The 10,201-nt window shown below is 62.2% G+C and overlaps 2 protein-coding genes across 4 annotated transcripts; both read left to right on the forward strand.

Moving 5' to 3' along the window:
• Nucleotides 1–524: 524 nt before the first annotated feature.
• On the forward strand, nt 525–6,492 carry PRSS56 (protease, serine 56). 3 transcript variants are annotated; one of them, XM_046898830.1, is made up of 16 exons: nt 525–946; nt 1,257–1,418; nt 1,832–2,029; nt 2,701–2,748; nt 2,953–3,142; nt 3,221–3,329; nt 3,408–3,567; nt 3,694–4,092; nt 4,167–4,355; nt 4,441–4,602; nt 4,705–4,759; nt 4,962–5,112; nt 5,236–5,386; nt 5,555–5,641; nt 5,802–5,908; nt 5,984–6,492. In XM_046898830.1, exons 1-16 carry the CDS (start codon nt 805–807, stop codon nt 6,155–6,157), a joined length of 2,484 nt encoding a protein of 827 aa, XP_046754786.1. In that variant the 5' UTR covers nt 525–804; the 3' UTR covers nt 6,158–6,492. The 3 variants fall into 3 exon arrangements, with proteins under 3 accessions (XP_046754786.1, XP_046754785.1, XP_046754784.1); XM_046898829.1 differs by having other exon boundaries at nt 3,694–3,836; nt 3,933–4,092; nt 4,962–5,386; XM_046898828.1 differs by having other exon boundaries at nt 4,962–5,386.
• Nucleotides 6,493–6,784: 292 nt separating this feature from the next.
• Nucleotides 6,785–10,146, forward strand: CHRND (cholinergic receptor nicotinic delta subunit). The gene is made up of 12 exons (NM_001031317.4): nt 6,785–6,898; nt 7,298–7,443; nt 7,565–7,609; nt 7,773–7,882; nt 8,000–8,155; nt 8,246–8,361; nt 8,453–8,653; nt 8,901–9,012; nt 9,122–9,236; nt 9,372–9,573; nt 9,659–9,771; nt 9,865–10,146. The coding sequence occupies exons 1-12, from the start codon at nt 6,847–6,849 to the stop codon at nt 10,045–10,047; spliced, it is 1,551 nt and encodes a 516-aa protein (NP_001026488.4). The 5' UTR covers nt 6,785–6,846; the 3' UTR covers nt 10,048–10,146.
• The last annotated feature ends 55 nt before the right edge of the window (nt 10,147–10,201 follow it).

A 10,201-nucleotide genomic window follows, 5' to 3' on the forward strand; every position in this document is an offset into this window, starting at 1 on the left:
GGCGTGGGGATGTGGGCACCCCTTCCTCCAAAGGGGATGGGGATGGGGGATCCCCAGAGCGGGCACAGGGACATGCACACCCCTTCCCCTAATGGGGACCGAGAGTGAGACATGGGCAGAGACAGAGGTGTGGGCATTGCCATATCCCAATGGGTTTGGGGACACGGGCACCCCAAGTGGGTGATGTGGCCACGGGAACATGGGGAGGGTGGCAAAGGGGGCACCCCCAAAAGCTTGGGGCCGCGGGCACTGGGGGGAGGGGTCTGTCCGGCACTGTGAGCTGCGGGGACACAAAGCCACCCCCTGCCCCGTGGGCCCCCCATCCCCTCATCTCGGTGCCCGCCGACCACCTTTGAAGCGCCCGCCACCGCCGCCACTGCCGTCGCGTTCCCACCCGCCCGCCGACCCCCCTCTCCACCCCCCCCCCCGGCTCCCAGCTGCCCCTTCCCCGGGGCCCGGGGCCGAGTTCGGGGGGCACCGCTGGGGAGGAGGGAGGGTGGCGGGGCCGAGATTGGCGTGAAAATGATCAAGGGCCGCGGGCAGCGCCGGAGCGCAGCGCCCGTCTGATGCTGCCCGCCCAGAGGCCCCGTCGAACAAAGGCGGCATTGAGGCCCCGAGCTGCGTCCCCAAGCCCGGACCCCCCCTCCGGGCTGGCATCTTGGCGCGACATTAATGAACTCGCCTGTTTGTGCTCCCCTGGCCCCTCTCTCCTCCCACCACCCGGGGGGCACTGTATATATCTGCGCCTCCTCGCCCGCCTCGGGCACTTCAGGGCTCACCCCCTAAAACCTTTGCCCGGCCGGCATGGAGCAAGGAGGGAAGAGGACGCGGGGTGCTGTCCCCATGGTCTGCCTGTCCTGCCCCGTGATGCTGCTGCTCCTACAGCTGGCTGGGGGGGCTCCCATAGGCCAGGGGCTGTATCCCATGCCAGCTAGCGTCCTGCAAGGTCAGTGCCAGCGGTGGGCATCGTTTGGTCTGGGTTTTAAGGGGGAATCTGTAGGAGCTGGGATTCGTTTATTTTACTTCTGGGGGCGGCACAAAGAGGATGCTCGGCTCCCCATCCCGCCCATGCCACCTCCACCCGCCCATGTGCCAACCCCATGGGGTGGTGACATCACCCCAAGTAATGCCAATGGGACTGCCAGAGCCCGTGCCCACTTAACACCCATCATAGAGATGTTGGGGCATGGGTGGTGGGCTGGGGGCTTTGTGGGGGGCAGGGGGGGGTCACAGGGGTCTGAGTGAGCCCCCTGCAGCGCTGTCAAGCCGGGGGACGCTGGTGCTGGAGGCGGCACTGAGGAGCGCGCTGATGGCACTGGAGGAGGCACTGGCTGAGCAGCAGAAGCAACGGGGTGCCTGTGGGCTCTGTGCCCCCTGCCTCTTCCCTCCCTGCGCCAACATCACCCAACGCTGCCCACGTGAGTCTCATCTCACCCCACCACAGCCCTACCCCATCCCCTATAGATCCTACCCAGGCAATATCCCCCATAGTCGCCAACCTATAGGCTTTACCAGAACACTGCCCTGTTTGCTAAAGACCCTACTGAAACACTGCCCAGTGACCCTACCCAAGCAGATCCCCATCCTCTTGAGATCCTGCCCAAACTGAAGCCCTACCCTAAACACTGCCAGACCCTTTCTTCTCACCCCAAATACTCCCCCCACCCCCCAAAAAAAAACATTCTCTGAGCCCCTACCCCACCCAGGAGACCCTACCAAAACAAAACATCCCCACCAAGCCTCCTCCCCACCCACCCTGGGATGGCCCAGGCAGAGGTGGGCAGGGGGCAATGAGGATGCGAGGATGCCCACGACATCACTGTCCCTGCAGCCCCTGCCGTGCCCCCCGCCATGCCCCCCAGCTGCCAGGCCCTGCTGGATGCCCAGGAGCTGCCCGAGCTGCCCCAGCGCCACTGGGCTCTGAGCCAGGCGTGTTCTCCCTACCTGCGCCTGTGCCCCCTCCAGGGCACTCAGCCTGCCTGCACCCTGCTCAGTGCCCAGCGCTGCCAGCACCGCCTCCAGGAGTGCCGTGAGTGGGCATCTCCTGGAAAGGGGAGACCCTACAATAACAAATGAGGCGTCAGATTGCCTGGAGGGGATATGGGGCAGTGAGGGTGGGATGGGATGGGAGGGGGAGGCCAGGGGGTGATGGGGTGAGAGGGGAGAGGGGGGTTGGAGGATGGAACATTGTGTGGTGGATCGAGGGGAAGAAGAACTGGGGATGAAGGAGGAATGTGGGGTGAGATTTGTGGGCTGGAGGCATTGGGATGGGGAAATGGGGGTGGAGGCATTGGGGAGTGATTGGGAACATAGGTGGGATTAGGGGGAGCAGAACTGGGGATGAAGGAGGGATCTGAGGTCTAGATGAGATTTGGGGGATGGAGATTTTGGGACGGATGGGGAAATGGGGACGGGGCGTTGGAGGTGATGCAGGGGATCAGAAATAGGTGGCAGTGGGGATTCAGCAGAGGGACGGAGCACTGGAAGGATCACAGAGGTTTTGAAGTGGAACACGGAGATATGGGGTGGAATGGAGAGATTGAGGGCACAGACACACTGAGGGATGGAGAATCCGGAGTGGGACAGGACAGTGGGGGTACAGACTGGGGACACAGAGCCACTGGGGACACCGAGGACATCGGGTGGCACTGAGGGCAGCGGGCACTTGGCCCCCACCCACCACACCAACCCATCCCACAGTGCTGGCGAAGGCAGCCCCGAATCCCAGCATGGCAGCAGCGATGCCAGGTGAGCCGGGGACAGCAGCCCCCACAGCCCCCAACCCCACGCTGTGCTGGGGGGCAGAGGTTAGCGTCGGCAGCTGCCGGCCCGCGGGGTGCCCCCGGCCCACCGCCCGCTTGCTTCCGTGAGCACGATGAGGCGTGACAGCGCGTCCCACCCCTCCTTCCCCCTCCCTCCACAGCCACACTTCTCACAGCTTTATCCCCTCAGAGCGCTGCGGGAGCCGGGAGGACCCCCCCCCCAACAGCACAGCCCCACGAGGACGCATCATGGGCGGCAACGTGGCCAGGCACGGGGCTTGGCCGTGGCTGGTGTCAGTGCGGCTGCACGGGGAGCTGGTGTGCGGTGGGGTGTTGGTGAGCCGCGCGTGGGCTCTCACCGCCGCCCACTGCTTCAATGGGTATGATGTGGGGATGGGGGTGTGGGGTGGCACTGCTGTCTCTCCTGCCTAAATCGCTGCTCTCCATCCCTGTGCCAGGAACCAGAACGAGTTGGCGTGGACGGTGGTGGTGGGCGACCACGAGCTGGGCAAGGCAGACCCCGGGGAGCGGGCAGTGCCCGTGCGGCGCATCGTGCCTCACCCCAAGGTTGGTGGAGGTGGGCACCCCCAGATCATTCCTACGTTCCCCATAACCCCTCACCTACACTCCCCTCACCTCCTTCAGTTCAACCCCAAGACGTTTCATGGGGATCTGGCGCTGCTGGAGCTGGCGGAGCCGCTGGCACCGTCGGGCACCGTGAGCCCCGTGTGCCTGCCCAGCGGTACCACCGAGCCCAGCCCCGGCACCCCCTGCCACATCGCGGGGTGGGGGTCCCTGTATGAAGGTAGGTGCCACCCAGCACCCATGGGGTCTGTGCTCAGTGCTGAGCCACCAAGCCAAAGGAGCAAAAAGAAGAGGGTGTGGGCACCCCAAGTGCGGAGTACCCCATAACGGGCACCTTGCCTGGCAGAGGGGCCATCGGCCGAGGTGGTGATGGAAGCACAGGTGCCTCTGCTCAGCCAGGAGACATGCCGGGCAGCCCTGGGCAGAGAGCTGCTCACCAGCACCATGTTCTGTGCCGGGTATCTGTCTGGGGGCATCGATTCCTGCCAGGTACTGTCACCCCACAACATGACAGTGCCCCGGGCATGGGGTGAGCACAGAGCCCTGTCTGTCCTGCTTGGGCTGATGTGCAGATGTCCCCCCCAGGGTGACTCGGGTGGTCCACTGGTGTGCCAGGACCCCTCCTCGCACAGCTTTGTCCTCTATGGCATCACTTCGTGGGGTGATGGCTGCGGCGAGCGGGGCAAACCAGGTGTCTACACTCGCGTGGCTGCCTTTGCCGACTGGCTCAGCCTGCAGATGAACCGTGAGTGCCAGTGGGGAGCACGGGGTGGCATCCCAGGGGGCTCAGCATCTCACGGCAGCGCTGTGCCCTCACAGCTGTTCCTGGCAGCCGGGAGCCAAGCTGCTTTGACCTGCTGGCCCTGTCCCAGCTGGCCCCCGAGCAGCAGCCCCTCGAGCGCACCCGTCTCTGCTCCTTCTATGAGAGGTCCTGCCGGGCCGCCCCGGGCCAAGCCAGCTGCACACACATTGCTGATGAGACATGCCGTGCCCGGCTGAGGCGATGCGGTGAGATGAAGCGATGGCACAGGGCTGGGGGACTGAGTTGGTTTGGCACGGGGCTGGGGACACAGCTCTCTTGCTGAACCCACAGAGCTGCACTCCTACACCCAGACCCTGGTCGGTCTCCTGCGTCGGGCTGGGGACTTCATCCGAAACCAGCTCGACTTCTCCTTCCTCACCCGCACCCTGCCCCAGCTCCTGGGCAAGATCTACGGGCACCTCTTCCCCGCCCGCGTCCGTAGGGATGCCCCAGGTACCCGTGTGCGCTGTGCCTCCCTTTGGGGATGTGCCACCCCTGTGCTGATGGCTGGAAGACCAACACCCTGTCCCTCCTGCCCTCTGCTTGTCTCTGCAGACCCAGCGATGGCCGAGCACCCCACATCTGAGGGACCACTGAGACCACCCCACAGGTAAAGTGGGATGTGGGGGCATCATGAGTTGTGGCAGAGGAGGGGGTCAGGTTTTGAGGAGGTCGGCACCAATATGGCTTCTTGCATTCAATAGCAGGGTCTTGCTCTTCCCAGGACCCACCAGGGATGCATGCGAGGTGGCAGTGCCCAGGGGATGGGTGGCACCAGGCACCCACCTGAGCTCACCCTGCTGTGCTTGCAGGCAGCTGCCCACCTTCAGGGAGTTTTTTGGGTCTGTGGGGCCACGGCTGCAGGACTGGGTGCAGGCTCTGAGGGCCACGGCGGGGGGCAGCGCCCAGGCACCCACCCCAGATGGGGAGCAGCTCCCTGAGGAGACATGGCTCTTCTTACAGGTACTTGGAGAGAAATGGGCTGAGGGGAACACTGCTCCTATGACGGTGCCAGCAGGGTCCATACCCCTGTCTTACCCTATGGGTGCCCCACTGTCTGCACTGTCCCCCTCCCCTTCCCTGCAGCAGGGTGAGGAGCTGGTGGAGGAGCTGCTGGGACAGGGCAGAGCCTTCCTCACCCAGCTCCGGGCAGAGCTGGACCTTGACACCTCCTTGGAGGTCATGCAGACACCTGGAGAGCCAACCGAAGGGCCAGTAGGGAACCCCGTGCTGAACTGTGAGTCCTGGGAAGTTGGGAGGGGGGGCTGATGGTAGGGTGTGGGGCTGATCAGGTATGGGGCTGCTGGGATATGTGTGGGGTTGGTGGAGCACGGGGGTATCCAGCACCAATCTCCATGCCCAGGCACTGCTCACTGAGAGCATCACCAATTATGTTTTTGTGCAGGGTCAGTGCTGAGGGAGAAACGAGAGCTGGTGCCCACAGTGCCAGGGCTGGAGGAAGAGGAGGGGGAGAAGGCAGGTACAGGCAGAGGTAAGCACCCTGCAACACCTGTGCTGTGTGATGCTATGGGGGTGGTGACAAACCCAACCTCAGCATTGCACCCCAGCCCTGGGGCTGGCTGCAGCGCGGTGCCCCCACACACCCCCTGACGCCCCCCCTCCACCTCTCTCCTATTTCCCCCCCGCTGCAGCTTGCCCCGGCCTCAACGCCTCCGCACTGCGGGTTGGCGTGGTGCAGGAGCTCTACGCCTGGGTGCTGCAGGTGCCACAGCCAGACCTGGCCATGACCTTCCAGGAGGTGCGAGCAGTGCTATTGCTAGCATGTCGCTACGTACCCAACTCTAGGGCTGACGGCGTTTTCCTTTCCCTACAGATCCTGGTGGACCTGAGCTCCAAGAACACCAAGGGGCTGTACCGGGCACAGGTGCGGGCCACGGTGGGCGGCCGGCCCACAGCTTTTACTGGGCTGGTGGGGCTGGAGAGCGACTCGCTGGCACGCAGCATGCCCGGCCTCGTGGCCTTGGCACTTGAGGCTCTGAAAACCTAGGGGTGCTGGCAGGGGATGAGGAACGACTCCTGTTCCCAGTGGGCACCTCTTATTTATTTGTACAGATAAAGGTTTATTTTTCAATAAAGGAAGGCTCTATTTTCTGGTAGCTGGCAAGGATGAAACAAGTGACGTGCCAAGAGGTGCCAGTGAGGTGGGCATCAGCAGGATGTGACACCCCTGTGCATCCCCTCAGATCACCTCCCACCCCCAAGAAACGTCCCCCATCCTCAGGTCCTTCCCGTGGCACCAGGGGGGGTTGGGTACCCGCTGCCCACAGCACCCTTCACTGCAGAGTACAGCACCAATGCCCACCCCCTGTTCCACCCAACTGGGGACCCTCACCAAAACTCGTACCAGTGTCAGACCACATGTGCCATAGGCACTGATTGGGTGCCAACACCTCCACGTCCCCAAGCAGCATCTGCTGAGCAGTGAAGGGACTGCTCCTTCCAGTGCTCAGGTGACGAGATGGCACTGAGGGGTGATGAGCCCAGCTGTTCCTGCCTGTCTCCCTTCTCTGGGCGTGGGGGTGCCGGAAGCAGGGGGGCCAGAGTGGGTATCCGGAGCCAGCAGCCTTCCCCCCAGCACCTGACACCATCCATCTCTGTGGCCGGACATCCGCTCGGGCAGGCCAAGCAGGGAGGTGGTGAGGAGCTGGCACGGCACGAAAGCTCCGCAGGCACCGCATGGGGGACATGGCAGTGCTGCTGGCCTTGTTTGGGGCACTGGTGCTGTCGGGTGAGCGGAGCCATGGGGTTTGGGTGCTGGGGGTTCCTGGGTCACTGCAGTGAGGTTGGGGATGGGGTGGCGGTGTCTGTGTCCCAACTGAGCACATGTGTATCCCTATGTATCCTAATCCATGTCTATGTGTGCACTTATCTCCATGCCCAGTGCCATGGCTTCTGCACTGGCACCTTGTACTAGTTTGTCTCTTCATGGCTTTGTATCCATGTGTTTGTATATCCCTGTGTTCCGTGTCCATGCATGCCCATGTGTCCCCATATGCGTGCCATTCCTGTGCCCATACACCACATCTGGGTGCCCACCTCCCTGCTCTTGCATGGCATTGACACGCTGTGCACCCACACCCTCTGTCTGCCTCTGCCCACCCCCTCTGCCTGACCTTGAGCCCCCCAGGTGGGCTCTGCGTTAACCAGGAGGAGCGGCTCATCCATCACCTCTTTGAGGAGAGAGGCTACAACAAGGAGGTGCGCCCCGTTGCCTCTGCTGATGAGGTTGTGGATGTCTACCTAGCCCTTACCCTCTCCAACCTCATCTCACTGGTGAGCCCCAGTGGGTGGTGCCTGGGGTCCAGCTGTACTCCAAGGGCTGCCTTGGGTTGAAGGTCTTGTTTGGGTCAGTGGGTATGGCCATGGCATCTCAGTATCCCCCACGTTATTGCAGAAAGAGGTGGACGAGACACTCACCACCAACGTATGGGTTGAACAAGTGAGTAGGGGCAGGAGGGGCTGGGGGGACTGGGGCCAACACTGACAATCTCCTGCCCAGACCCCTCTTTCCTCTTGGTACCATCATCCCCATGCCATCTCCATGGGCAAGGGGTGTCACTGGCCTGATCGTGGTGAGGTGACCCAGGGGTGTCTCCCACCAGAGCTGGACTGATTACCGCCTGCAGTGGAACACATCTGAGTTTGGGGGCGTCGACGTGCTCCGCCTGCTGCCAGAGATGCTGTGGCTGCCTGAGATAGTCCTGGAGAACAAGTGAGCAGAGCTTGGTTCCCCTCTCCAATCTCCCTGGGCAAGCATCCTCAGCCAGAGCTGTGCCCAGTGCCCAGGGCTCTCCCTTGCCTCGCCACCACCTCAGTTTCTCTCATGCAGCAATGACGGGCTCTTTGAAGTTGCCTACTACTGCAACGTGCTGGTCTACAACACTGGCTACGTCTACTGGCTGCCCCCCGCCATCTTCCGCAGCGCCTGCCCCATCAATGTCAACTTCTTCCCCTTTGATTGGCAGAACTGCACCCTCAAATTCAGGTGTGGGGTCTGGCAGCACTGTGCCAAAGGATGGGGTGGGAGGACAAAGTGGTGGGCGCAGACCCTCACTACCTGTACACTATGTTTCAGCTCATTGGCATACAATGCACAGGAGATCAACATGCACCTGAAGGAGGAGAGTGACCCAGAGACCGAAAAGAATTACCGGGTGGAGTGGATCATCATTGACCCCGAAGGCTTCACGGGTATCGCTGGAGCTCCCTGCTGTGTCCCGTGGCAGTGGGACACCCTGTAGGGGGCTCAGGGTCTCCCATGCTGTCCCACGTGTCCCAACAGAAAATGGCGAATGGGAAATCATCCACCGCCCGGCCCGCAAGAACATCCACCCCAGCTACCCCACTGAGAGCAGCGAGCACCAGGACATCACCTTCTACCTCATCATCAAGCGCAAGCCACTCTTCTACGTCATCAACATCGTCACACCCTGTGTCCTCATTGCCTTCATGGCCATCCTTGTCTTCTACCTGCCTGCTGACAGTGAGTGGCACCTGCACTGGGCATGGGGACACCCATGTCCCATACCTATCCTGGAACATGTGGATACCCCAGTATCCAACACGGCACTAGGACAACCCTGTGCAGGACACCATCCAACCACCCCTGAGCAGGGCATGGGATAACCCAAATGGAACCCTAGGCTACCCCTAGAGCATAAAACCCCATATGGAGCACTGTAGGGTGGGACACTGGGAGGGGACATGGGACGGCTCCCTCTGCTCTCCAGGTGGTGAGAAGATGACTCTGGTGATCTCAGTGCTCCTGGCCCAGTCTGTCTTCCTCCTGCTGGTCTCCCAGCGCCTGCCTGCCACCTCCCACGCCATCCCCCTCATTGGCAAGTGAGTTTTGGGCACATCTCACAGTCCCAGGGTGGCAGAGAATGGCTCTGCATGTCCCCAGACCCCTGCAAGAATACCAGCCCCAGATCTGTGTCCCCCACCCCCATAGGTACCTTCTGTTCATCATGCTGCTGGTGACGGCTGTGGTGGTGATCTGCGTTGTGGTCCTCAACTTCCATTTCCGCACCCCCAGCACTCACGTCATGTCTGATTGGGTCAAAGAGGTGAAGGGGTGATGGGCATGGGAGGGCAGCCACCGTGCATCATGGCACCGGGGTGTCCAATCTGCGCCACCCCAGACGGTTGTGTACTTGGGTTGAGGACAGAAAGTGGGGACACAGTGGCATGTCCTATGCCAGGTGTTCCTGGAGATCCTGCCCCGCTTGTTGCACATGTCACACCCAGCTGAGAGCCCAGCAGGTGCCCCGTGCATCCGGCGCTGCAGCTCGGCTGGGTACATCGCCAAGGCAGAGGAGTACTACAGCGTCAAGTCCCGCAGCGAGCTCATGTTTGAGAAGCAGTCAGAGAGGCACGGGCTGGCCAGCCGTGTCACCCCTGCCCGTGAGCCTCAGCCCCCCTGCGGGGATGGGGGGACGTGGGATGGGTGGCTGCTGTCCTTGGGGGCTCAGGGTCATCCCGTCCCCAGGCTTTGCACCAGCAGCCACGAGCGAGGAGCAGCTCTATGATCACCTGAAACCCACCCTGGATGAGGCCAACTTCATTGTCAAGCATATGCGGGAGAAAAACAGCTACAATGAGGTGGGGGCCATGGGCACAGTGGGGAATGGTGGGGATCCCTAGCAGAGCGGGATCCCTAGGCTCCCCATGCTCTGCTCCTGGCTCCCTCCCCAGGAGAAGGACAACTGGAACCGCGTGGCACGCACCCTGGACCGCCTCTGCCTGTTCCTCATCACCCCCATGCTGGTGGTGGGCACTCTCTGGATCTTCCTCATGGGCATCTACAACCACCCACCGCCACTGCCCTTCTCTGGAGACCCCTTCGACTACCGGGAGGAGAACAAACACTACATATAGGGCAGCCCCGAGGGTGGGGTGGGGTCCTTTGTGGCAGCCCTTCTACTCCTTCCTGCCTACCTGCTGTGGCTAGGAGAAATAAAGCTGGGTGATTCACAATGTGGGGTGCAGAGCTGGTGGTTAAGTGAGACCCAAAACCCCCATCCAGACCCCA

The sequence above is a fragment of the Gallus gallus genome, chromosome 9 (assembly GCF_016699485.2).
Source record: "Gallus gallus isolate bGalGal1 chromosome 9, bGalGal1.mat.broiler.GRCg7b, whole genome shotgun sequence".
Lineage (NCBI taxonomy): Eukaryota > Metazoa > Chordata > Aves > Galliformes > Phasianidae > Gallus > Gallus gallus.

Excerpts from the sequence above, each read along its gene's own strand:
- PRSS56 (XM_046898828.1), top strand. The coding sequence starts at position 805 with ATGGAGCAAGGAGGGAAGAGGACGCGGGGTGCTGTCCCCATGGTCTGC. Across the intron at positions 2,749-2,952 it reads CATGGCAGCAGCGATGCCAG|AGCGCTGCGGGAGCCGGGAG; the intron begins GTGAGCCGGGGA and ends TTATCCCCTCAG. Across the intron at positions 4,760-4,961 it reads CCACTGAGACCACCCCACAG|GCAGCTGCCCACCTTCAGGG; the intron begins GTAAAGTGGGAT and ends CTGTGCTTGCAG.
- CHRND (NM_001031317.4), top strand. The coding sequence starts at position 6,847 with ATGGGGGACATGGCAGTGCTGCTGGCCTTGTTTGGGGCACTGGTGCTG. Across the intron at positions 8,156-8,245 it reads AACTGCACCCTCAAATTCAG|CTCATTGGCATACAATGCAC; the intron begins GTGTGGGGTCTG and ends ACTATGTTTCAG. Across the intron at positions 9,237-9,371 it reads TGTCTGATTGGGTCAAAGAG|GTGTTCCTGGAGATCCTGCC; the intron begins GTGAAGGGGTGA and ends GTCCTATGCCAG.